We start from the raw sequence: 27,758 nt of genomic DNA on the forward strand, positions 1-27,758 counted from the left end.
CCACCAGATACTGTTCCTCGAGTCTCTCTCTCTCTCTCTCTCTCTCTATCTTTATCTCTATCTTTATCTTTGTCATTCTTGCTCTCTGTCTCTCTCTCTCTCGCTCTCTGATAAATGCACAGGATGTTCAAATGCCTAAACTTGTCCCAAGTTCATACACATGACATATACACATGCGCAAATAGGCACAAAGAATGAAGCTGTAATTTCATTTTTAAGCTTGGTATAAAGTTTATAAATAATCTATTCCATTTAACGTTCAGGATCTTTTCATTCGCTTTCCTGATGCGTCTCGCAGCCTGTGACGGCACTGCTGCCGTCGCCAGGGACCTGGCAGTGGCCGTCTGCAGCCTCTTAGATTAGAGACCACCAGCTGCTCCCATATCCCGTACACACACACACACACACACACACACACACACACACACACACACCAGCACCGCCATCACAGCCATCACAGCCATCACAGACACACTTCACACTTCCCTGAGCATGTGTTCAAATTTCAGACACGCTACTATTTTTGGAAGTACTACTACTCTGTAATCAGCAGAATGTAATTTTTTTTTTTTTAAACAAAAAAACACCAAGCTTACCGTGTCGCTGGATTAGTAAACTCTAGAAGCCATCTGAGTGAAATGTAAGCGTGACTTGTTAAGCGTGAGAATGATTGTTAACATCATCGCTCAGCTTGAAATTTGTCTTGGAAACGCTAATGGCATCTCGCGCACAGGTTGTTTGTTTTACATTTGTTTAATTACCGCCGGAGCAGCCATCGCGCCCCGAGGCTTATTTGTGTTTGTCCCGGTGACGGGGACCAAAATCAGCGTTTACCCGCCATGAATCAGGGGTCGGACACCTCGCTTGTGTTTTCTGCCCTGTGTAATTACTGCGTCCAATGCAGTGAGGAAGTGGGACCTGTAGATTTACGGCCTCCATCTCATTGCCTGAGAGAACCCACCTTTCAGCCTGAGCCAAAGCAGACCCCGCAGCTCATGATATTTCTACTGGCATTGTTATTTACTTAAAGTAAAGGAATTTGTAGACTGATAATTTACTGGTTTAGTGAAGCACAATAAAACTATTAAACATTCCCGGACCCACTGTGTTCAAAGGGGTCATATTCAGGACTGGACAAGGTGTCGGGGACAAGGTGTGGGAAAGTGCTGATTTCAGCAGCAGCATCATTACCAGGTGCTATGTGTCCCCATTCGGGTGGATTGTAAAGTTGGAATATTCCCACAGTGTGTGTGTGCGCGTGTGTGTGTGTGTGTATGTGTGAGAGAGAGAGAGAGACTGAGAGACTGAAGTGTGAAAATTAGCAGTTTGTTAGGAGATGACTTGCATAGTGGTTGGGATTAGTGTAATGATGGTTGGGCCAAGTTGTAAACCAGTAGTGTTTTTTGTTTGATGGCGCTGCAGCAGTTCTGGTACACTGTTTGTTTGTCTTTTCTATAATTGTATCACTTTTGAGAATAATTTTGGTCATTTTGCTTTTAGTTGGAACCATGTAATACTTAGTAATTTCTTAAATCATTCAGAGAGTGTGTGTGTGTGTGTGTGTGTGTGTGTGTGTGTGTGTGTGTGTGTGTGTGTGTGTGTGTGTGTGTGTGTGTGTGTGTGTGTGTGTGTGTGTGTGTGTGTGCACACGCACGCGCCCACATTCCTGGTGTCTGTGGCAGGGGGTTGGTATGATTCTGTGGTGTGTGTTGTGGTGTGGGAGCTGACAGGTCTGGTGTTGGTGCTGGGCCATTCAACGCCACTTACAGCAGTGTAAACAGGCCTGCTGAGCTGCGGAGAGGCGTGAAATTCTGCCCCTCGTCTGATTTATGAGCGCTGGGAGCCTCCTCTCTCACCTAGGGAAACCCGAGCCTGCCTCCCAGCCAGCAACACAGTACCCCAGTCCACCCCCCCCCAACCACTCACCCCTACCTCACTCCATCGCAAGTGATTGTGTCTCCCAGCATCAAGAGATCGGTTTGTTGGAAGCCCTAACTTGATGTGAGAATTTGGACGTCTGCAGTAAACCTCTCTTCCTTAGCCCTCCAATTCAGAACTCAGAATTTATACGTCACTTGTGTCTTGTAAAATGCCTGCCAGTACTTAGTAGCTTAATCTGAGAATCAGGATGTCTGCAGTAAAATTCTTTTAACATCACATAAACATGCTACCAATTTCTACATCAGTGAAGACTAATTGTAAAATGCCAAGCTTGTGTGGCCTCTGCAAGTACGTTTTGCAAAGTTGACCATGTGAGTCACTCTGATGGGTTTATCAAAGCGGGTATGGGAGGGAAGAGACTAGACTACTCAGACCCAACAGAGAATTAATTTTGCATTCACTTTTCTTTTCTTTTACACTCTTTTCTCCCACCCACACAGATATATGGAGGCACTGATGTTAGACCTGCTTCAGAGCCAGAGTGGTGCCTTTTCTTGATCACAGAGAGAGCTTGTATCACATGCTTGGAGGGGGGGGAATCAATTTGGATAAATGCTGGCTAGTGGGTGCCTGTCCAGGATCCGTCCGGTCAACTGGCTGAAAATAAACCTTGGGTAGACAATGTACCCTGAGCAGTGACGTCCGCAAAAACCGTGCTGTGTGTTTACGTTTGTTCCTGCTCGCGCGCGCGTGTGTGTGTGTGTATCTGTGTGTTCGTGTGTACGCACACAATGGCAGTGATGTCATCGATGAGGTGACACGCACGCACGCGCACGTTCACATACATGTGGTCGCAAGCCAGGGAGATGTCTCTCATTGGCCGATCCATCGGGGAGGTTGGGTACTGGAACAGGATGTAATCATGTGCCTGACAGCTTGGCATGCTGGGACAGGGCGAGAGGACAGCACGGATTAAGAGTCTGGCCGCCGACCGGCCGCCCACCATTTTCTTGGTGCTTCTTTTGTTTGGTCCGTCTTTGGAACGGCCCCTGGTTGTTGTTTGTATTTGTTTTTTTTTTTTATCCCCACATCCATCTGCCCTGGGCACCTGCCCTGATGCAGCCACACACAGGTTGCCCATCTAGAGTCTTCAGAGTGGGTATCGTCTACTGGGGAATTCTACAGATCTTTGCCAATGTGTCTAATGTGGCATTTCCTCTGTGGCATTTTCCAACTATTTCCTGTCTGGGATGGCAGAAGTTCAGAGTGTGTTGGGTCTTTTTTTCTGCTTGTGTTTTGCGTGTGTTTTGCTATGCTAAGATGACCTTTCTGAATGAATGAAAACGATAGGCCTTTGATGGTGGTTGAGGGGCAGGAGGATAATGCCCACTGCTCGGCGAGAGAAATGGAGTGCCCATATTACCATTAGAAATGAATGGCTCATACCTCATTGAGTGAAGCGCAGACATAAAATGAGCTGAATGTAGCCAACATCTGCTCTCGAGTGTGTTTGTGGGTGTGTGTCTGTGTGGATGGGGGAAGGGAGCATCAAGTTGATTATATAAGGATGTAAGCCTGTATTTTTTTTATTTTTTTTTTTATATATACATATCCTTGTTTTTGTTTTGTTTATAACAACTGCACAGTTGCAGCAACCTTTTAAACCAGAATCTAACAATCTTACTGGTAACTGGTGAACTGGCTGTTGAGAATCTGTTCTTTCGCCTCCTCTGTGAGGTTGCTACTACTCAGACACTCAGCTTTTGCTCCAGTCATCTCCATTCAGAGTTTACAGTCCTGAGGGCTAGAATAACACCACGCTTCAAAAATGAATCGTCTGTGAATCATTTCCTGTGCTCCATTCAATGTTCCGAATTGCAAGAGTAATTTTATTTCTGATGTATTTCTGGTCATGATGCTGTGCGAGTGAGTGTCTCTCTCTCTCTCTCTCTCTCTCTCTTACCATTCACAAAGTAGAGTCCCGTTCATCCACCCCCACCCCACCCAAACACACACACACACACACACACACACACACTTAACTCAATACTGGAAACTGTCCAATTCAGTTCAGTGCAGTGTGGATTCACTAGACTGGCAAATGACTCAGAACTCTTTCCCATGAGAGCCCCATGGTGGTACCTGTCTTCTTCTTTGGCAAAGACTCGCACTCTTTTGTCTTTAGAACAGGCACTGGTTGCTGTGACGTCAAACATGACGTTTGGTGGAGACAAATATATATATTTTCACCTGAGCTGTCCTTTTAGTGGAGCAAGTGATTTTTTGTTTTTCTAACTTCTCTCTTTTGTGGTACATGGCATTCTGCGTCATGGCGTTATACTTTGCTTGACTGTCACGATTGGTCTAGTCACAAGTATAAGGCATTTGTAAGGTTTTTAGATTGTGATGGCCACTGTGAGACCAAGACCTGTGACAAGTGAAGGTACACCTGTTTACTGGTGCTCAATCATTCAGTTCCAGTTCAGTTGCAGTGCGATTATATCTACTCATTTGAGTTCATACATACAGTTGAGCTCAACAATGAGTCCTGGCAATAAGAGCAATCAGAATGTTGTACATTGTAATTTATAGTCAGAAAATAGTCTGCCATTACGGTACTGTCATAAATCCCATCATAAATTCACTAACTCTTTCTGTTGACTTGTTTGTCCGGTCTGTATGTTGTTGGAAACGCCACACTATGATAGGATCTGAGGACAGAGGTTCTCAGACTTTTCAAAGCAGGTTCCCCTTTGACAATGAAAAACAAATTGCGCCCCTCACCACAGCGCAAGGTCAGAGAGACCCACATATTACCTGCAATTTAACTATTAATTAAAATAAAGATGCCCATCACCTGTTACATAGCTTTTCTTTAACATTGTTTCTAGATTTGAACTGTTAAACTTTTTCATTTTCAATTTAATTTTGTCAATCAGTTGCATTTCACCTCTCACTGGGTGATCAATCCATACAATGTTCACATTAGGCACATATCCATTGCCATAATAATTAGGCTAGCTATCCCTTCTAACATATAGGCTTAAAAGCAGGACCTGACCAGAAAAAGTGCAAAGTAGGCTATAAACTCATCACTAAATAGGTTGATTATAGGCTGCTATGCTGTAAGTGCACTGACCCTAGGGTGAGTCTGACCTTATCAAATTTTGGCTGCCATGTCTTAAGCCTGACTGCATTTCTCTCTGCATAGACATATAGAGGATTGTGGTTCCAGGAAGATGTTGAGTGCTGCCTGAATTGGTTCCTGATCGGCTGTTTTCCTATGGCGTCAGTAAATTTTAGACTCCCTGTTTAAGATGTGGGTGACGGGGTCCACAGGGACCATTTAAAACCCACTCTCTCAGCTTTTCCCCAGAGCCAGCTGTGCTCAAGGCCCCCAGATTCAGCAGAAAACACCATTTCCTTTCTCTAAAGCAAGCAAGGCCACCAGCCTAAAAGATAACACTTATCATTTTTTTTTCTTTTTTTTTTTTTTTTTGTCTTCTCCTTTGAAAAGTGTTGGCTAGATATTGCTATAGGCCGGACAACTCCCCCTCCCACCATAATTTTAAACATCAAACTTCACTTCCACCCCGCTATACGAAACTTGGAAGGTTTCTCCCTAGCTGTCGTTCTGCCTTAATGTGTACAGTCATCTAAAATCAGGCCGCTGCTAGTGGGAGCTGTCCGGTAGCAAATTGCTCCGTCTACCTGAGCTTAAGCTCTACACCCAAACTAGACCCTAATCCTCATTTTAGCTCCCAGGAGGCCCTGATAGCCTAGCAGGAGGGTTTTAACCGAGCCTGGCTGAGATTAGGGTGCAGGAAGCAGGCCTAGGCTGGAATGTGAGGATAAGTCGGCAATCAGATGGAGACATGAATTAGATAAAGTATATTCAAAATCTGAGACGAAGAGGCAGGGCTAGAGCACTGTCCCAGTGGTGTATTGGATCCAGGCACCACGTCTAAGTGTCGTTAATCCTCATCTTTAGATAGAGGCTTATCACTCATAATTGGATTAATTATGCCAGCCCCTGTTTTAACTGACTATTAGTATGGTTTTGTATTCACTAGAACACTAGAATCAAGGTACTGAAGCCTATTGTGAAATTGCCATCACGTTCCTTTTCAAATTGTTTTGTGTAATTTGTTGCTGATGCCAATTCTGCTTGCAATTCTTTAAAAATGTTAGATGTAATGGCAACTTTTCTATTCATAGAGCTCACTCTGTAGATGCATCTGTATTATTTTCTGAATGCATATAAAGTGTCACTGGCATTTGGCCTGGACATCCCGATAAGGCACCACACAGGAAGTCATATTGTATGATGATTTCCTGTTAGTTGAAGTTGTTTCAAAGCTCTTGGTCATGAGGAAATCACCAAAGGAAGAGGACCACAGATCAAATCCCAGAAAGAATGAGGATGTGGCTTTCGGAGACAAATTTGTTTGTATAGACTTTTTTTTTTTTTTATGGTATGTTTTTGATCTGTGGTCTTTTTGAATAGTGATAGGATTGGTGCAAAAGAGCGTGCCACCAAAAGGTATGCATTAATGTTTACTAGTACCTTTATCTTCTCCGCCATTTTAAAGGCCATTAAGTTGCAATATTTACTTGTCTTGATGACACTCCATCCCAGGGCTCCAAACAAATGGGAGACTCCTTGGACAGTGTTGTGTCAACCCGGCCAATGGTGTTTTCACAAGGGCCAGGGGGCTATGAGGTGGAACCAGAGCATGTCTTTGGCCAGAGAGCTGGACCAAAGGGAAGGGAGGTGAAAGGGGGGGGTTTTGGGGGAGCAGACATTCCCTCCTCTTAAAGATACTTTGGTGATCGTGTGACACAAGAAAACCACTCATCAAACACCAGGACGTCTCATAAACTCTTGCCCACGGGCTGCATTGGATTGTCAGACTGATCCCAACACCTTCTCCTCTAGCCTCCCTATTTCCCATCCCCCACCCTCGTCTCTCTCTGTTTATTTACTTCTCTTTCCCCTCTTGAGTGAACTCTAGCGTGACGTTTGGCCGAGGTTCTGCTCAATTTCACATCTAACTGTGTATTTTATGAGTGCGGGAGAGTCTAAACCCCATCGGGTTCTCCCTTGCTCCTCTTTGCTTCTGTTGGGCGTCTGTTTATCAGGGATGCGCTGCCTCTATCTCTGCCTGTGATCGCTCGGTAATAGGGACGCTACTGGGAGCCAGTGAGGCTGAATGAACATCTCTTCCCCTCCTGAGCTACTGTCTCTTCAGGAGCTGATCACGGATGAGGAACCCTTCTGATAAGGGGCAGAACACAGATAAGGTGTCAGGATTGAAATGTTCTGGTCATGACTTGCATACCCATTCTTAAACCACTGACTAATGCAGGTGGACCAATTAGAAGGGCTGATAAGTCTTTAAAAAGTCTTGGCTAATAAACTCCGGAATTAGTTTCTGCATTAAGCTGGTGTCAACACCCTGTTAAGAAGAAAAAGAAAATGCAAGTGGCAAGAGCTGGAGGCGTTTTTTCATTAAGTGATTTTAGACTGATAATGTGTTTAATTAAAGCTGCAGGGTATCCCCAAATCGGCCTTTTTAGCCTTTCTGTTGACTTTGCGGTGCAGGAACTACACGTGCCCTTTGATCGCGACACCAATTCCAGCTCATGTTTTGCTTATGTTTATTCAGTGACTGCAAGTTTGTCATTTATTTTGCTGATTTCACCGCATGACCTCCTGGTAAATCTTACTGGTTTTAAAAATGGCTTTTGTTGTCTTCCACTCATGTCGCGTTTAACCAATAAGCGTCAACCATCACTACAAGCGGCACCCAGCAGTTTCAAGGACGCACAGAACTAATTTCGCCCCTGAAAACGGCCCTGAAAATGGTCCTACAGGGGCGGCTCCTGCAGTTGAAAACCACACAAAGGTGCTTGCCCCCCAAGACAGCCAGCAAGTTCCTGCAATGGAAAAGCACCTACTGTTTGCTCTCAAAGACATATAGCCACCTGGCTTGTCTTCCCTGAAGCTCTTTGGCTCATCCGAGCTTACAAATGAATCGAGTCGACTCAATTACTGTGAGTCAAGTTGCATCTTCCTCCACCATGAGCAATAAACAATCAAAGCCTCATCCTTATTTTTTTTTCTTTCTTTCAAGAGGGGATGAATGAGAGATTGTTTGTGAGGATTCGGCCGCATTCTCGGGGGCATCACGCAAGTTCATAGGGCATGTTTTATTAACACTGCACCGGGCGGAAGTAAATAAATAGGAGCAAGTGAGCGTTAATGTAACGGCCGGTGTGATAAAGCCCGTCCCTCTTGCCTTGCTGTAATCCAGGGTAGGTGACCCCCTGGGGGGCAGAGCTGGGGTGTAATGAGTTCCCCAGCTGGCCCCTCCTGGGACCCCCCTGGGACCCCAGCGCTCGTGCTCCGTGCCTCTCCCACCCGCTTTAAACTGCCACCCTGTTTGTTTAGCCAAGATTAGGAACGTAAAAGCCTTACAACATCCTGAACACGAACCTGCCGGGAGACGGGGTGGGGGGCAGACTATGGCAGAGATGTGGAGAGAAGAAGCAGGGGAGGAGGACTTTCAGTAGCTGAGTGAGAGAAAAAGTAGAAAATCCTGATGGACGGTGAAAAAAAAAAAGTGCTTTTATCAGTTAACCGTTATTTAGATCTCACCCTCCCTCATGTTTGACAGAGAAATTGTAGCCTACATATCAAAAGTGTGTCTACAGACCACTAGTGAAATTAGAACAAAAGATACCTAAAGTCTTGCCAAGCAAGCCTGTCTAAAATTGCCATGAGTTTTATTACATCTATGAGACTATCCGTCAGCAAATCTACGTTCCCACAGGACATTGCAGAGGAATACAGAATTACAGCATGCCATTGCTCAGCAAATTACTCTTTGACGGTTTATTGGCCTGTCATTTATTGGGCAATGTTTCTGAACTGGTGGGTCACAGAATCATTCAGAATGGGTCATGGAATGTTTGTGTCCCTTCAGAACTTTAATGACTTTAGGAACTGTAGCTTTTATTTTGAAAAAGCTGAGTCTGTGGTTCTCATGCCTCAATCACAAAGGGAAAAGGGAGCTCTTGGAGAGAGGCAGAGAAAGTGCATGAGTGCAAGGTATGTTGAAAAAGTCTGTAAAATGTAGCCTGCTGGCATGACTGATTGAGATAGAACTAAAATGTAGGTGAATTCTAATGAGGTCACTGACTCACTGTCCTATGTAATATGCATTCCTCATTTCCTTTTCTGTTTAATAATCTGCATTCTTGTTGATCAGTCTGAAAGGCCGGTTTGGTTTGCCTTGGTTACTGGATTGGCTTCCCCCTCAATTTAGCAAAAGTAAGTGTATAATATATCTGAGGAGGCAAGGAAAGAAGTTTCTGCATATCAAGATTTGGTCTGACATAAGTGGCTTTCTTTAATCAGCTTGCCGTTGTGACGGCATCTTGTGACACATCATCCGCTGAGTAATGACCAGGCGTACAGAGCTGTGTGATTCCCCCTGTGAATGCAAAAGCAGTGCACTTCGCTGCAACTCCACTTTCATCATTTTATGGAGGAATGAAAGGAGGACACACCCAAGCCCCACAGGTGGCTCCCGCTTCAGTGAGTGACGTTTCACTCCGAGAGACTTTCAAAGGTTACTTGCAGTCATTATGAGGGAACGTTCAGGTCTACTCCTTCATAGCTTATATAACCAAGGAGAGGCAAGCTGGGCTGATGATGTAGCATCTTAGCCATAGCGCAGGTGTCTGGCCGGCTGTGTGGGGGGCACAGGAAACAGATGTGTGGTGATAGGGCCTGTGGGGGTGCTGTAGGGGGGTTCTATCAGCCTAGCCAGTCTGCTGCCACGCCGGACCCGTCCATTTCCTGTGCCACTAACAAGTGCCTGGCCCTGATAAGGAGCAGTTAATACGGAGCCCCCATTTGAACAACTTTCTTGTGTGTCCATGGGGGGGGGGGGGGGGGGTATTCAAGTGATGAATAACTATCCATGGGGCTTTAGGTTGAAAGACACGGAAACAGAGAGGATTCTCTTACAGGATGCTGGAGACAGCTTGGTGTTGGGCAACACCTAGAAAAACGACCATGCAGTGAAAGTGTGTGATAGATAGTAATAGAGAGACTCCGGTCTGTCTTATTTGTGCATTTAAATCTAAATAGCCAACTATCTACTCCGGGATTAACAGTCACCACACACAACTGTGCCACCGGGATTGAAATGTTATAAAGCTCTTCAAGCTTTGGGGTGGCGTCTGACCAGAATATATTGGCAGGAACTTCTCTAGTTACTCAAACATTAATGTCAGTCCTTCAGCTTTTCCTGCTTTCCTGTATGGCTGGGATTAGAGGGCAAGCAGGAAGTAAGGAGTGTGAGTGAAGACTGCTCACATCCTGTGTCCGAGGCCATCCCCAGGCCAGTCTTCCCCGCCCTGCCTTCCACCACATCCTGGGCCTCGGCACCCATACTTGAGCGCACACACACTCACACACACACACACATACACATACACACACACACACACACACACACATACACACACACACATGTTAAAATGTTTCCGCTTCTCCTCCCTATCTCTTAGCTTTGGTTCACTGATCACACAGTCTTAACGCATCAATCAGAGACGGAGAGCAGCATCCAGCTCATGGAAGCTGCTTTACCTGTAACGTTGTTGTGTTTTGATGTTTATTTTCTGGATGTCTTGTGTCCTGACTGGTTTTGTGTCCTCTCTCTGCTCTCTCTCTCTCTCTCTCTCTCTCTCTCTCTCTCTAGCCCCTGCCCAGAACAGGGAATGGGTGATGAATTCAACCTCATGGATCACTCTGATCTTTACATCTTAGACTTCAGTGAGTATCTACCCCCTACACACACACACACACACACACATCTCGAGTGTCATGCACAGATTGGAAGAAGGAGCATGCCTTCTGGAAAGCGCATTCGCACATTCTTCAGAGGGAGTTGTAGATGCATTCATGAATGGAGCAAAGATTTGACAGGAAAAAGTCTGCCTACATCCAAACCTGTTCCAGACCTCAGAGCTAATTTCTGCCTCCCCCCAATGCCTGGATGATTGTGTGTCTGTGTTACATGACATCATTCCCAAGCTCTTAGCTGGGTGGCTGTCGCTAGCGTGCCAGCTCCCAGGGCGCGATGCCCTTGCGCTGCCCCGTCCACCCCAGTCTCTCACAAAGGCACAGGAGCGCAGTGGGCACATCCGGCCTGAGCCGGTAGGCACCAAATAAAGCCAGCCACTTCCTGTTTGGCGCATGGGCACGGCTTTCCGCGCCACGGGAGAAGCGAGTGGAAAATAAAACATGGGGGGGGGGGGGGGGGGAAACGTGAGGACTGGCAGAACTCACTCTAGCCACCAACGGCGGGCGGCTGCCAGGGCCCATGTGAGGCTGATGTGCTAGGCCTGTCCTCGCCGGGTGCCAGCGAGGAGCATATGGGGGCAGCAGGTGGTGTCGGAGAAGCCGTTTTCAGCCCTCAGGCTTGTTGCTGTTTTCTTCAAGTGGGCATGGCTGTGCAGATCCAGGCTTGACATAGTCTAATGTAGGGTCCAATGTAGGGTCCATAGTCTAATGTAGGGTCCATAGACTAATGTAGGGTCCATAGTCTAATGTAGGGTCCATAGACTAATGTAGGGTCCATGAGGGAAACTTTTCAGAGAAAGCACTCACCATTTTAAGTGAAGGGTCTTCTGTTAAATTAACTTAATTGTTACATACATTTACAGATCCTGGCACTGATATAGGTCAGATCCACTTAGAAACAAAGGCCCTTCAGCCATAACTGTGTAGGCTAGTTACACTATAGTGGGGAAAGAAATGCTGCATTGAACTTGCAGGGTCCAATGCTATGAGGAAAAAAGGTTTATTATAATCTTGAGAAAAGTGTTAGCTGGACTATGGAGACTTATAAAAGCTATTCATTTGTGCTACTCTGAACCAAATGAAAGCATTGAAATGTATTTTCTAAAGAATCATGTGGATGGTCCTGTTCGAACATGGCAATTGGTGTTGTACATGCCTTATCAGACTGTTTGTTTTTGTGACTGCTTCTTTCCCTTACAGATCCTAATTTGAAGACCTTATGCAAACTAGCTGTTATACAGTATCGTCTGGAGCAGTCAGGACTCCCACATGATATAAGGTGAGCACATCTTTTTCTTGACAATCTTGTCCTTGTGTTTATCAAAATAAAATTAAATAAAATAACAAATTGGCCAAATTATGTTAACTAAAGGTCTCATGACCGCTCCTACTGTCGCTATACCAGGTGACTGGAGTATTACTCTCAGATCTCCAATTTGCAATCAGATTTGGGGACCGGTTCAGGCAAAATCATGTGACTACCCCTTTTGGGTTTAGTCTGCTTGGTATTTGATAGAAAATAAGCAGCCTCTGATTATGTCTGGTTCCATTTCAGCCTTGGTTCAAGCTCCACTTAGCACTTTTACTGGTCATATACTTCATATTGACAGATCAGTGTGTGTGTCTGTGGGATGGATGTATTGTTTGGTAGTGTAAATGGATAGGAGCCAAGCCACCTCACACACACACACACACATAGATCTTCACATCAGCCCTATGTCAGTCACACTCCTCATACTAAGAGGCCTCAAGACAGGGGTCAGAGGGCACCTGTGGACTCTTCTGGGCTCTCTAGAAGGGTCCTTTAACACGCTGAAGAGGGCACTGACCTCCCTAACGCGTGCGTGAACACAGATACACTCACACACTCTCTCTCTCACACACACAGACACACACACACACACACACGCACACACAGGCACACACACAGACACACACACAGACACGCACACAGGCAGAGTGGCAGGGAGTGAGTGTGAAACCAGAGCTAGAGATAACAATCTGAACCTCAACCCCTGACCTCTCATCAGGTCAGCTCTTGGCCTCGTCAGCACAGTCTGCTTCTGCTGATCAGGTTACATTGTGTGTGTGTGTGTGTGTGTGTGTGAGAGTGTGTGTGTTGGAGGGAGGGAGGGAGGGCAGACTTGTTGCTAAATTAAAATAACACCACAATCAACACTCACTAGATGATAAATGCCCCAAATCAACAAGTGGTCACCCAATTATTTGAACACAGTAAATGAGTGTATTATGTATGCAATAAATGTATGCAAAATACACTGATGTCTATGTGTGCAGCTTGTGTGACAAGCAAAAATGTGTATGTGAGTGAGAGAGACATTGAGTGAAAGCGGACATCACTGACCACGTTTGTTGCAGTGTGGATGTGTGTGTGTGGGGGGGGGGGGGGTGTGTGCATGTGTACAAGTTAGCATCAGTCTCAATAAAAGATTCAATCCATGGCTGTGTCTCATTGAGACTGATGGTCTGCTGTAGGCCCTCCTGATAGGCATCATTTTCATTGCTGTCTGTAGAGGAGACACGGGGTCTAATGGTCCCAAAAAATCAAAACGAGGGCCCGTGAGGCTCTTATCTGTTCCCCTGAGCCGTCCCGGCCACTGGCCATCAGGAGCGTCTTGAGCACCCCTTACTGCTCCCCTCATCTCCCTTACAACCCCCCCCACCCCACCCCACCCTTACAAACCCCCCAGGATCACCCCCAGACTCACTCACTGTGTTTGTGTGTCTTTTGAAGAGCAGTTGTAAAGGCTTGGAGTGCAGCTGTGTAACTGCAAGGTGTTCAGCACAGGCTTGCCATGCACTGAAGCTACATTGTGTCTGGTTTATATTATATTAAAACTTAATTTAACTACATGTAAGTTTCATTGGGATGGTTAGGTTAGCTCAAAGTGGATACGTGTCTGCATTATGACACCTATGATCTCCTGTTATGACTAGGCATTTCCATGTGCTGCTTTAGCTCTGGATGTTTTTATCGATTAACTGAGCTTGACACAACAAACACCTCTGAACGAAACGCTCTGGGTCGATCAGGTGTTGGTGTGAAGTGAACCATTCTGTTGTTGCATTGTGTTTTGACGCATGCTAAACGTAACCGCCAACCACCGCCGCCCCTATCTCCTACTGACTCTCTCTCTGTCTCGCTCTCCCTCTCTTGCCTTTTCTCTCTTTCTTTCTCTGTCTTTCTCCCCTCCCAGGTGGGAGCTCAATGCCATGACTACCAACAGTAACATAAGCCGACCCATCTTCTCCTCTCATGGCTGAGGAAGGTCTCTGGCCACCACAGCCGCTCACGTTCAGGAACCTGGTCCTCGACTACAGCCTCACAAGGAGTTCTTGGCCTCTGTTGTACAGTGTGGATCTGGATTTGAGGGCTGTTTTCCCTCTTCCTGCTCTGAAAGAGTCTAGTTCTGATTCAGTGACGTCTTTTTTTTTATCTCATGACTGGTTTCGCTGCAGTTTTTTGGGGGGTTGCCAATGAAAGATGCCTCTCCATTTTTTTGAGGACCTGACATATTGAAGTTGGACAACAGACAGTCTTCTCATCAAGGGCAGAAAAAAACTTCTCAACACTACAAACACCTCTTAAACAGTATTCAGTGTTTGCATTGTTCTCTCACAATAGAATTCTTGAAGATTATGTTTTGTTTTTCTGAAGGATCTGGTATTTTGGTCTCTCCCTCTCATCTTCCCCCTAATTTCCTCTCTGTACACGGAGGAGACTGTTCAACAACTGTTCAACTGCTCCGTGTACTGCTGGTGCAACTCAAACTCCTCTTCATTCCCCCCAGAACCCCAAACCAGTGGTCAGTCCTCCTTGGAGAGGTCAGCATCTCTGGCAGAACCGCTGGTGTTGCTACAAAAGTTTTTAAATCAGGTTCTGGAAAATGGACGCTGACTCTGTAATAGTTTGTGAGATTCTGGCTACAGTGCCTGTGATCACGAGGGCAAATTTGTCAAGTACAGTCGTGAAATTGAACTAATCAGTCTCTCTTCAGAATTTGGACAGCCTCTCACCTTAAACACACCTTGAGTTTAACAAACATTCAAGGTACATAACAAGGCATATAATGGACTTGGAAGACATGACGAACTTGCAATGCATTGGTTTTATCAGCCTTATGAGCAGATCTATTGACGCCCCCCCTCCCCCGCACCCTTCTTTGAGATAATGAGGGATTTGAATCTGTGAATTGCTGTTCAACACGACTGAGTGGCCGTGAGTGCCTTGAATGAATTGCGCCATGTCTCAAGCCAGGACACTACAATATCCCTCATGGTCGACCTTTCGCAGGACATATGTCAGGTCATGGAAATCAATCATTTCGGACCACTTAAATCAACACAACTAAGAAGCGAGCAAGTGCTGAAATGTTGATTAAGCAAGCCAACCCCTTTATTTGTAAACAGACAAGGTTCCATGCATATTTGGAGAGTTATCATCAGATGTATTTGAGTGAAAGAGCTAAACAGGCTCGTATGGATGCCTTGAACACGACATATTAATCAATTCCATTGAGTCTGTTACTTCCCCCCAGGACTGCTGTCACTCCAGACCTCCTATATGAACTCAGTGACCCACCTGCTTTTCAACGGCTGTTATGGACAAATAACTAAGTGTAGTCTCTAGGGTTTCAACATATACTCTAAGCAGTGCAGTCCAGTGGCGGTGTACTCACTGGTGCCAAACAGAAAAAGGCCATATGTAGTCATCATGACCTGCACAGGTAGATTAGGCGTTGGATCTGCCACAGCGAAGGGCATGTGACGGACAAATAGTGGCCAACGCTGATTGGCCAGGGCTCCCAGAAGAGTGCGGCTGTTCCAGGAGAGTAAAGCCAAACACACATATTCATCCTGCTGCATATTAGCTGCATGAGACCGCAAACACGTGAGGGCTTTAACAGAGGGATCGAATCCATACTTGCTTTACACACCAACACACATACACGTTGATGCAAGGGCCGCACATGCAAACAGACAAACACAGCATCGGTAGTACATCGCCAGGTTAAAGCTGTGTGTTTGTGTGCGCAGTCTGTTCAGTTGCGTTGTCCCTGGGCGAGTGAGGTGATGGCTCCAGAGTGGCTTTATCTGTGTGATGACGGGGCCCAGAGCATTTCCTGCAGGTGTTGGCCATGGTTACACATCCCAGTCTCAGTAGGCAATTCAGTTCTCCTCTGTGAAACTTCAAAAGACGACAAATTGAAAGAGGTTCAAGTGCTGGATTTGTGTTTGTCATGATGTCTTCAGGTAATTTTATTTGATCAACATGGAAATGCGGGGTGACTACATTCATTTAAAAAATTAAGAAAATAAAAAAAATATATATTTCAGTAACAGGATAGATGGATCAGTGCATTTTTGTTAATATCAGATGAAATGATTGCTCACCATAAAGAATTCCTCTTTGATATTTACATTTTGGTGTGTATTTCTTTTTTAATTTGTTTTCTATATATCTATATATATATTGGATGACAATAAAAATAACAGTAATAAAGTTTTAAAATTGCAGCTGAGTTTGTGTGTGTTTCATTTCTCAATTTTCATACATGTTTGTTTATGTTATACGTCAGAAATGCTTAATAGGTGACCATTCAGCCAGAGTGCATCATTTAAATGTCATTTTATCTACTTGCACTGCAGTCTCAATATCCATGAAAGTGCTATCAATACAGCATTCCTGCACACATGCAACACTAATTGTGCTGTTGACGCTGTAGAAGAGTATAGTATCTGGGCTCCACTATCAGTTTACACACCTACACCTTACTTTACCCCTCAACTCAAAAGTCCTGGTGATTAGCCCTGCTCGTGCCCACTCTCCCTGTCAGTGACCTTGGTCATGCTATGGTCAGTCTGAGACCGCCAAAGGTCAAGTGCTGGCGCGTTGTGGCTGCACAGTGACGGACTCCATCTGTGCAAGGCCCTACTCTTTCCCCCATGAGCCTCTCCTGGCATCTAATGGCACTGGGGTTCCCTCATTAACAAGAGGGTGCGGAGAGAGCGAGCTCAATTATCCCTCCCCGGGGAAACTTGCTGAAGAAGGCCCCTCCAGACCTAAATAGAGGATTAGGACCCATGTCGTGTCAATGGGCTTGGGATTGTTATGACCTGCAATTCCCTCTACGAGACTGCCCAGAGTCAAAACCATCCTGGATGGGTATTATGTTAAGCAAATGGATGGATTTTGATTGATGACCCCCACCCAGGGTGTCTGCACTCATGGCAGCCTGATGGCCTTGGCTGATGACAGTCCAATAACATTTTATAGAGATGGGTGTTCAGTTCATTTCTCTTCCTCGGGGACTGCAGGGCAATATCCCTGGCAATCGGTCTCCTTCGCATGAGGCACACTGTCTCTTGCACATTGAGTCAGTTACCAGAAAGCACTTCTTGTGTGTTAAGTGCGGTGTGACAAAAAACATGATCCCTTGAAGAAGGCATATGGCTAAATGTCAAATAGACTATTATCTTTAAAAAGACTTTTCAGGAAATTTGAACAACTTGTTATGGTAAATGAAAGATGGAATAAACAGATGGAAAACAGGCGGGCTCGAGTGAATGTGCCCTGCTGGGTAGCCTGTTCAGCTCTGCCAACCTTTAGGTCGTGTTGAGGAGTGCTCTGTGATTGATCTCCCTTGAAGGCCCTCAATGATTTTATCTTATCTTCAAAAACTTCTCACAAATTGTAGTTTGAAAACATTACAGGGTGAGTTTCTACTGCTTTATGTATCCACTCATTGGCTTTTTCTGAGTAGATTAAAGACTCTGTTAAAAGTAACAAAAAGCTAATCTTGGAGTGGCCTAAGCTCCCCCGCTCTCTATCCTCTTTGACCTATGTGAACCTGTTCTTTTAGATGGTCTTGGATGGACCCACGCACAATACATTTTTCAGTTGGTTGCGATAAACTATGTAATACAGACACTGCTCAGTGAAAAAGTTGTGAGTATAATCTAAAGAAGACCTCTTGAATGCTCCACTTAAATGAATGCTATAAATTGACCGCTATGTCTTATGTTCTTCAGTAGTTGTATTTCTTCAGTAGTTGTCACTATGATTCCTCTATAATTTGCCCTTAATAACATTTTACTCTGAAAAATTACTTTTTCTCAATGAAGGCTCCTCTCTCTCCTTCTCCCCCTCCCCCCTCTGGCAGTTTGCCTGTGTCTGTCACCAGGCTGCAGCTATAAAGCTGTGGTTATCTGTAGTGTTAAGTGCAGCCCACAGACGGCAGGTCAGCTCCCTCCGCTCGCACCCGAGACACCCAGTCCCGCCAGGGGCCGCTTCGCTGTACACAGGAAGCCATGGCGCTCTGGGGGCCCTGTCTGGCCCCAGGAACCAGGGGTCAGTACCCCCCCAACACGCACACACACACACCACAACCACCCCACATATTTATGAAGGCCAAGTAGACACACTGGACCAATTGCTTCCTAATTCTTCCCTTTTATTATCATAACCAACTGCCCTGGCTCCTCAACATCCATCTACAGATTTGTAGTCCAGGCAATGTTTTTAAGTGCATGGGATGGGTGGTTGGACATGCGAGTAAAGTGGTTTTTCAGATATTTATGAAAAATAATGAGACTCCCCTGCCCTCATTGCTTCAGCACATCTTGCTCAATATGAAATGTTTCGCTGTAAGGAAAACATTGACCTATCCCTTTGAGTACAGTGGTTATACCCATTGATTGTGCTTGTGTGTGTGTGTGTGTGTGTGTGTGTGTGTGTGTGTGTGTGTGTGTGTGTGTGTGTGTGTGTGTGTGTGTGTGTGTGTGTGTGTGTGTGTGTGTGTGTGTGTGTGAGAGAGAGAGAGAGTGAGTGTGTATGTATGTGTTTGAGAGAGAGAGCGAGTGAGTGAGACAGATAAGGAGATGCATAGATGTCTATCTGAGATAATAATCATCTATCTATGAGCGTGTGCACACACTGTATATGCATGAAGTAATAATACATTAATTCTGTGCAAGCCCATCCACAAACATTATCGTTAGTTTGTTGCTATTGCTATGTGGACGATAGAATGACAATTAAACTCAAACTCAAACTCACTAGGAGACAGGAGGGAGGGGGGCAGGGGGCAACATGTAACTTGTACAGTAGCACTTCTTGACCCATAGCCCAAATGACTGACAAGATTAAGTACTAAAATAATAGTGGTATTTCAATGTTCCTTTCCCTGATGTGAAAAACAAATCCTCTCTCTCTCTCTCTCTCTCTCACACACACACACACACACACACACCCGCCCACACAACACAAATAGCAAAAGAACGCATTGGCATTGCCACAATACACACAGACGGAAAATCAATCAATATTATGGGTCAAGTATGTCAGTTTACTTCGCCAGAGAAAAGAGGGGAAATGTAGGCTAATTCACATCTCCATCTGTTTGTCTTGTGGCATCGTTTTGTATTGTGTTGTGCCTGCCCACTTCTCCGCTTGGGGGCAGTGTGACTGGTGTTATTTTTAGAATGGACGTAACCTAAAAATATCTCCCCAGTTGTCATTGCGTCACAGCTAGTAGCATTGCCGTTTTTTTTTTTGGTTTTAAAACAAGGGTATCGGGTTAAATCCTCAGTTAGGCTATAAAAGGACGGTGAAGACGGAGGCCAGGCATACAAGCCGCAAGGCAGCCCTGAGGCAAAGGTACAGATACCTTAGGCTACGTTTATTTAGAAATGTGTAACTTTATGTAGGAAATGTTGCTTTTCGATCTAATAGGCCACGTCTAATTTAATCCGATCACAATCAGTCATATTGTTAATGGTAATTTATTTTCTAATAGTTTACATTTACTTTTCTGCTATTCCTCTTTTTAGGCTGTGGTAAATAGTGATAGCTCAGAAGTATTAAGTGGATATTTTTTTTTATTTTTCTTACTTAGGCGGTCTAACAAACACCACGATGACAGTCTATTGTGAATCTTGCAAAAGTTCTGAAAGCGCAAGACGAGGCTCCTTCTCAAGTTCTCCCCATCGCACGGAGACTATCTGTCAGAAATTCTGCAGAAGATTTAGGTGAGTGCCAACGATTTTTCCTCTCTTGGGCATGATGGCGCTCTCTCGCGGTTATCTTAAGTCTCCCTTATTTCTTTATGCCTGCGTTTTTATCTGATCTTAGTAAGTGGACTTTTCTGTTTTCCTTGAAGGACTCTCATTGTAATTTCAACTGTTGCTTTTTGAATTCAGAGTTAAGACCAATTAATGAAGTGTGTAAAGTAAACAAGGTGTAAGGTAAACGAGGGCATGATGGCCTTTCATCATGAAAATTTCAAATTTAAATCTGTTGAATTGCCTCTTCTGTGAGTTTTCTTCATACCATAAAAGTCTCCAGCTATTTATTTTAAAAGGCAGACATTGTGATTGGCTCCTCCCCTGTTCATAATTGGATAAAACCACAGAAAGAGAGTGAAAGAGACATCTGTCATTTGTAGTATCACTGCTTGCGCCAGTGACGCTGAGTGCTTCGTCAAGGGCTCCCCTCTTGATATGGCAATGGAGAGGTTTAATTCGTCCAGTGCCAGTGATGTGTATGACACCCACACTTTCAGCTGCTATAAAGCCTGTGTGTCTCTCTCTCGCTCTCTCTCTTAGACAGAGGCCATCTCTCACAACAAAACTGAGAGCTTTAAATGTCCTCTTCCTTGTGTGAACTGTTTCCGTGACAACAAGACTTTTACGTCTAGGGTTTACTCTTCGAGCAAAAGTTTATGATTTTTTTTTCTCGTCCCCTACCTCTTTTGGAAGTGTGTTATCAAGTGGTGTGAAGGACTTCCCAGAACAGAGAGAGTTGTCTTAAAAGGCATGGCTACTTTCATTAGCGATCTGACAGTGACAGGAATATTGAACCAACCTGCTTGTCTAAAGAGGCTGAAGAAACTGCAGGTTAAAGGGAAAGTACTGCCCAGTTCTGACTCTGGAAGTGTTACCCACAGGTCCACTAAGGGGGCCTCCAAAGCCCGGCGGGATCAGATGAACGGAGAGATCCGGAACATGCGTACCTTACTGCCCATCCCACAAGAGGACCAGGAACGGCTCTCATACCTCCACTCCATGTCCGTCATCTGCACCTACATCAGGAAGTCCGTCCTCTACAAAGGTGAGGGGAAAGTTTTCCTGTCACTCAGTTAGTAGAACATGGAGCTAACAGTCCTGGCTCCCACATCCAGGAAGCACACATATTGAAAATGTACTGATTGAGTACATTTAAATGTAAACCCTGACAGTCCATATATGTCGCCTGTCTTTATGTTCAGACATGTTTAAAGCATTAGCTGTTCCTCTGTGTCTTTGTGCGCATGAATCATCTGACTGAGATATGTTCTGGTTTCTCCTCTCTTGTGAAGTTCGATCAGAGGCAAGACAGGCCGACTCCTTCCTTCCCTGTGATTTTCTGCAAGCCCTCCCTGGCTTTATCTTGGTCATGACCAGAGAAGGGAAGATGGTGTACGTGTCTGAAAATGTGTCAGACTACTTGGGTCTCTCCATGGTAAGGTCCTTATTTACATAGTCGTCTATATATATATAAAATCTAGTCATCTATAATTCACACCAACATCTGGTTCACTCTAGGGAAATTCAGCTTTACTTACAATGTCTATCACTTAGTGTCTATTCGACACTGATCTCCATGTTAGAATTATCATGTTTGACACCTGAGTCTGTCACTGTTAATATGAAACAAAGGAGTATTTTTGGGTACTGATGCTGATCATTTCATTCTGCAGGTTGACATTCTTCAAGGAGACACATTCTACGACATGATTGACAGTTCCTGTGAGGACCTTGTCAGGGAAAATTTAGAGACAGATACCTGTCCATTGAGAGGTATGTATAACAGTGGACACACACACTGTCACACACACACACACACACACACACACACACACACACACACACACACACACACACACACACGGCTTGTCAGTTTGTCAACAGTGACTTTTTTGTTACTTTTTATCCAAAAAATTCACAATGCCACATTTCCTTCGGCTCTTCCCAGACGTATCCTTTGTGTGTCAGATGCACACTTCCAAGGCATTCCGGCTCCAGCACGGCAGCCACTGCACTCTCTCGGTGCGAGGACGTTTCCAGGCCGGCCCACAATCCTCCCTGTTTGTGGCCTTGTGCACGCCCACGGTGAACCGGCTACATGAGGCCAACCTCCCGTGCCACAGCCCCCGCTTCCAAACCCTCCACAGGCCAGACATGTCGTTCAAGCACGCCCCCCGCAGGTGAGTCACAGAAGCTGTCAACATGACACACGCAGAAATCTGTATGCACTGTACAGCATCTTGAATTTTAAATAGAATGTAAGAAAAATATAGCTTTCATGTTTTGCTTTTTTACAAAAATGTTTGGTAATGGTAGGGTTTTAATGTAAGTCGATTCCAGATTTTGAATTATTTTCATCTGGTGAATTTGATCTAGATTGGTTTTGGTTGTTGAAGACAAAGAGCTTGCCTATTATCCTTCTCAAGTGCACAAATAAGAGTGCAAAGCCATATGGGACCACATCATGCCAGTCCCTGGGACACAGAATAACTCATAAATCTTTGTTTAACCCACAGTGTGTTTTTCCAAACGGGCCACACTTCAGAGGAGTTGGCTGGTCAGTCATGGTACAGCCTGATCCATCCTGAGGACCTGTCCATTGCTGCCTGTGCACACAAAAGCATGAGTAAGTCACAGATCTCAGATCAGTGTTTTTGAAATGTCTGAAATGTGAAAGCCCATTGTTATTTTTATGGGATGTAGGGTTTTCCAAAAGTGAAATTAAACAAATCCACTGTTCTCTTCACACAGTTGAGCTAATGGACGAACCACAGGTGGAGATGGTGTTGAGGCTGCAGTGTAAGGACCTTTCATGGACTTGGCTTTACATCTGTGCTGTCAAGTATGCTGGGAAAGATGAAATTGCATGCACAAACTACATCATCAGGTAGAGTTTCTTCCCATTTTCAAAAAGATTTTTGTCTTTCGTAAAACATTATGATACATGCAGTGTGTCTGATTAATTGGTACTAATGTGGCATCGACTGATTTTGCAGTGAAACAGAGGCCATCTTTCTCAAGCAAAACATCCACAATAATGCCTTAAGAGTGCCCATGAAGTCATTCAGCAGTCCTCCAGCTTCCCAGATGCCTTTGAGCCCCGAGGGCTGCACAAACAGGTCCCCAAAAAGACGGCGGAACTCTGGCCAGCTGGTTGAAGAATCGAGAAAAAAGACTCGGCTACCAGAGCCCAGCATGAATGTTGTCATGTGCGACCATCACCTTGGCAACCAAGACAGCCTCTCTGTGCACCTGGGACATGGTACCACAGTGTTCTCCAGCCCTCCTTACAGCCCGGCCTCCTCTCAGTCTCCCCCCATGCAGGAGGAGCCCAACCCAGACTACTTCTTGGACGAGCAGTACAACTTTACAGAAGGGTTACTGTCGCCCCCTAGTGGGTCACCCCATTATAGCCCCCCCAGCAGCAGCATGGTGGATCCAGAGCCTTCGGGCACTTTTGCCCCGACTCCAGCGCCCCAGAGCTTCCACAGCGAGGCTTTTCACTCCGGCTCCTTTAATGTGGTGTCCACCCCTACCTCGTCTGGTCCGCATCCCGTGTACGGTTTCCCGGACTGCGCGGGCGACTCGTGTCTTGTCCCTGACTACCAGCCTCTGTTGGAGGTCTACGAGAGCCAGGCTGAGTGTATCCTCCATCCGGAGGACTTCAGCTTGCTGCCTGTGGCTCCTCTGGATATGGGGGCGTCTGAGCCTTCCCAGGTGCTGCCACCGGCATCGCACCAAGCCCCCCCTCTGACCCCAGAGGCCCCCCCAGGTGTCCACATGCAGTTCCACTACAGCGAGCGTGGGCTCAAGCACGAGCAGGTGGAGATCAGCCTACTGGCTCACCAGATCTCCTCACTGGCCAGCAGCTTCAACGCCTACTGCTCTCAGGCCCTGGCCCCTGGGAACGCCTCTCCCCAGCATCAGGAGCCCCCGCTGGCCTGGCCCCAGCACGCTCTCCCCCATTACCTACCCAGCGCTGGCTCAGAGCCTGTGCTGGACGAGGGCACAATCGACTGCATCCTTAAGGACCTGGATGGGGTGTTTGGGAAAGTTGAGGGCTGGGTGCAGCCAGAGGTCTCCCAGTTTAGCAGGCGCACCCTGGCCCAGTCGCAGGACCTGTCTCTGGCCGCTCTGGTGGACTGTCTCCCCATGGACGAGTTTGACTCCGCCAACACGACTTCTGATCCACTCATCCTGAGGTCAGAATGCCGGGACCAAAACACTGGGTTGCATCAACTCAACCAGTATGCCCACTGCAGCATTCCACAAGGTAACCACGGCTACCAAATACACTACTCTTACACTGCACAAGAGAGTCCCTTTAAAAACAGTCTTTCATGAGCTTGAATATACATTCATGTGTACCCTCCTGTGCAAAATTCATGAATCCTTTTGAGAAATAGTTAATTAGTCTCATTCCCTGCACAGCCTCTTAAGATTTAGTGATATTGCATGATACTCAATTATAGCTATTACAGTTTAATAAGTCAAATGAGCACATGTTGTTCCCAGTGTCTTAATTTCTTCTCTTTATCTCTCCATGATTGCAGATGGGCTTGCTGAAGAATCCATGTACTGACTGTGTCTCTGACTTACAGTACTACCCCTCGTATGGCATATTGCCATGGCATCTAAAGGCTTTGTCACTTGACTAAATATCCCGACTTCTTTCATTGGGCGTACCATATCACATAATGCTCTTCTTCTAAAAAAACAGAACTGATTTCCTAAACAAAGAAGTTAGCCTTTAATAAACTGTCCTGTCACTAAGTGAAGGAAACTCAATACTTCAGTACCATAAGTTTGCTCATGTTGTTGATAACTCTTATGTAAATAGTGTGTCTGTGTTCTGTTTCTTCCCTTGGAAGTACGGTACTGCTATGTGACACTAACCATTGTTGTTTTCAAACTTGAATAACCACTAGTAACAGTTGAGCAATTACTACATGTAAAGGTACTCGTGCTGTCTATAAAGCATCTGGTGAGAACAGCCTTGTTTCATTTTCTCCCCGAGTTAGTAAGACACAAAATAAGTACGATAACTACCTCAGAGTAATGGTACTATATTCACTGAAGATGTGTTTTTGTATTGGTGTGTATTTATTGTGAAATGAATGTGCTTGCGATGTTGTCCTAAAGTGAAATATTCTTCATGTGATGAAAATGTTACATTCCGATGTGTGAAAGCTGTGAATTCTTAAACCGACCGCCGAGCACAGAGACAATCCATTTTTGATGATGGTGACCAAAGGGGTTGGGGAAATATACTATTTCTTGACATTCAGAATTTTGTTTTATTTTTCTAAACACGACTTAATAAAATGCCCCATGAAATAATATCCGCTCTTATGTTATTTTTCTACATTATTTCACATTTCAACACTGCTAGATTACTTGTAATAAGCACACATTAAAGCTTCTGCATACAAAGTAGTCAGACAAACTTTATGTTAAGTATCCTTCTTGTAATGCAAGTAATATTATCTGTAAATTCAAATTCTTCCATGTTAATGGCCCTAGTCTTAGCCCTAAGCACAACCCCCTAATACACCAGCAACCATATATATCTACTAATAGAAAAAGTACATTATACTAACCTATACTAAGTGCACATTAGGTTGGCAGACATAGTACAGAGCTCTCATAAGCTCTCAGTGATGCTGCACCCACTGCTCAGAATGTCCCTCCAGACAGACATGGTGTTAGTGACACATAAGTGTTGAAAAGTGCAGCTGTCAGCACCCGCTACAGTCTCCACCGACACGCTCCTCTGTTTGACTCTACATCTCCCAAAGATGACAGTCAGCGAGAGCGCTTTCACCAGCCGAGACCATCTTCAGCTGGAGGCTGTGGCTGGAAGTGCCAAATTGGCCTCGCACAAACACTGATGGGCTCCCTTCCCTGCTGAGCCAGGGGGCGCCACAGGCTGTCAGCCCACATCAAAGCCTGTGAAGATGTGGCAGTGGAGGGGGGGGGGGGGGGGGGGGGGGGGTGTCTAAATAAATTACTACAATACGGGATCAGATATTGTGGGAAGGAGACAACCAGCAGTGGTCTCATAAGGCAGCCTGCCTTTGGTACACTTAGATGTCTTTTAATTAATGTTTTCAGGTCTTCTCTTGGATGTGGACCAAAGGAGGAAAAGGAAAAGGAGAGAGAGATAATGAACAGAGGAATGAAGCTGCAGTAGGTACTGTTGCATGTTGAGTAACCAGACCAAATCATATGATTTAAGGTTTTCAGTTCCATCCATTTAAACAGAATAATCTGTACATTTCCACTGTTCGATAATGCCTTTAACAATCAGTACAGCCTAAGACTGCATTGTAGAGATTGGTGCCAAAAACCCACAGGAGCAAGCCTGAGGCAGAGGGGGGCAAGAGAAATGTTCTCTTTCCCAACAATCAGAAGTACATACTGTACCTGATATGGTTGCGCAACATCTGTCACACACACAGAGGCAGTATGCAGAGCAGTACGACTGCAAGAGTAACACATATAGCATGTATAAATATGCAGTGCATGATTAAGCACCACGAGAGAACAGACAACACAGATATACTTGAACAATAAGGTGCAGAGGTAGGGCTACAGTACAATCTCAGAGAGACATGAACAACATCCTTAGGGACTAGGGTCTACTACAGAAGCGCAGGAAAGAGCTGATGCAGCTCTATACACCAGCATGTGACTGTGGACAGAGCAGAGAAAGCATGGTGTTCAAAGGGCATATAATAGTAAACCATGATAGAGAATGAATTTGTGGTAAACCTTTGGCCTGGTGGTGGTAGTGGGACTGCAATGCAGTTATTCTACAGGAGAGAAAAGAAAACAGGCTGAACAAGGTACACGAATAACTACCTGAACTAAGAGTGAAAGAAAAGGAATGGGGGCAAAAGAGGAAAAGGGTGTAAAACATTTGAACTGAAAATGGTGAAGTGGATGAGCTTTGATATGAGGGCCGACCAGAGACGAGTTTCAGAGATGACCACAATATCTGAGACTACACAACATAATTTTTTTTTTGCAATTCATATAGGGCTCTACAAAGCTGTAACCATAATTGTGGCTCTTATTTGCTGTAATTTGTATCTAATGATATAAAGATTTTCATCTCCATGGGAATAATAATGTAAAAATATTGTAAAATTGAATTACTGAACCACAGGAAGGAAGGAAGGAAAGAAAGACGAATAAAAAGAAAAGAAAAATGTCAAGAGAGTGCTACACTTACCACTAGATGGCGATGTAGATTGGCAAATCTCAGCGGAAGTGCCTGGTCCTCATCCCCGCGTCACAACCACAAAATGGTTGCACTCCGATCCATCATGCGTGTGAGATCCAGCAGATAACTTTTATCAGCGAGGGGGGCTGCTCTCATCTATCACTGTACCACAGCAGCGCCACAGGAGCTGTCTGAACACGAGCACACCATTTAGATGTTTAACAGAACATGGCCTGCAACACAGGCCTAACACAGACCCCCAAGGTGGCTGATTCAAGTTGGCATTCAGCTGAGGTCCCACACCACATCCCCGTAGTCTTCCGAGGTCCGGACTCTCACGGGAGGACGTGCACTGGCTAGGGACAGTAAGTGGCGACAGCACCAGTAATGGCTTCTCCTCCCAACTTCTAAGTGGGGGCCTGTATTGATTTTTTTAAATGGCTCTCAAGACCTTAGGTTTAGTGCCACGGGCCTACTGTGCTGTGCTGGTGATGGTGACGATGTTTCAAGGACTTTAGGACAGAGCGGCTCAGAGAGCGAGGGAAAGAGAGAGAGAGAGAGAGAGAGAGAGAGAGAGAGAGAGAGAGAGAGGCTGTCAAGGGCCATTTTCTTTTTTTTTTCAACAGTGCTCCATTCCACTGTTAACTATGGAAAAAGGAATCGATTGAGAGTGGCAGTATGAGG

The 27,758-nt window shown here is 45.2% G+C and overlaps 2 protein-coding genes across 4 annotated transcripts in view; both read left to right on the top strand.

Moving 5' to 3' along the window:
- klhdc3 (kelch domain containing 3) overlaps positions 1-16,297 on the top strand; it is a 33,986-nt gene extending 17,689 nt beyond the window's left edge. For both annotated transcript variants that reach the window (XM_012817037.3, XM_012817036.3), the window contains exons 9-11: positions 10,656-10,729; positions 11,960-12,038; positions 13,978-16,297. In XM_012817037.3, coding sequence (XP_012672491.1) covers positions 10,656-10,729; positions 11,960-12,038; positions 13,978-14,044 — 220 coding nt within the window. In that variant the 3' untranslated portion in view covers positions 14,045-16,297. The remainder of the gene's footprint in view (positions 1-10,655; positions 10,730-11,959; positions 12,039-13,977) is intronic.
- A 2,898-nt stretch (positions 16,298-19,195) lies between these two features.
- npas4l (neuronal PAS domain protein 4 like) lies at positions 19,196-25,498 on the top strand. 2 transcript variants are annotated; one of them, XM_031579492.2, is made up of 9 exons: positions 19,196-19,439; positions 19,678-19,810; positions 20,728-20,891; positions 21,139-21,281; positions 21,520-21,619; positions 21,795-22,026; positions 22,363-22,472; positions 22,598-22,733; positions 22,843-24,343. In XM_031579492.2, exons 2-9 carry the CDS (start codon positions 19,698-19,700, stop codon positions 24,188-24,190), a joined length of 2,346 nt encoding a protein of 781 aa, XP_031435352.1. In that variant the 5' UTR covers positions 19,196-19,439; positions 19,678-19,697; the 3' UTR covers positions 24,191-24,343. The 2 variants fall into 2 exon arrangements, with proteins under 2 accessions (XP_031435352.1, XP_031435353.1); XM_031579493.2 differs by lacking the exon at positions 19,196-19,439 and adding an exon at positions 24,400-25,498 and having other exon boundaries at positions 19,447-19,810; positions 22,843-24,119.
- The last annotated feature ends 2,260 nt before the right edge of the window (positions 25,499-27,758 follow it).

Source organism: Clupea harengus, chromosome 13, assembly GCF_900700415.2.
Source record: "Clupea harengus chromosome 13, Ch_v2.0.2, whole genome shotgun sequence".
Taxonomy (NCBI): domain Eukaryota; kingdom Metazoa; phylum Chordata; class Actinopteri; order Clupeiformes; family Clupeidae; genus Clupea; species Clupea harengus.

Coding starts and splice junctions, on each gene's coding strand:
- npas4l (XM_031579492.2), top strand. CDS start 19,698: ATGACAGTCTATTGTGAATCTTGCAAAAGTTCTGAAAGCGCAAGACGA. Junction 19,811..20,727: donor AAATTCTGCAGAAGATTTAG/GTGAGTGCCAAC, acceptor TGTTACCCACAG/GTCCACTAAGGGGGCCTCCA. Junction 22,473..22,597: donor CTGTGCACACAAAAGCATGA/GTAAGTCACAGA, acceptor CTCTTCACACAG/TTGAGCTAATGGACGAACCA.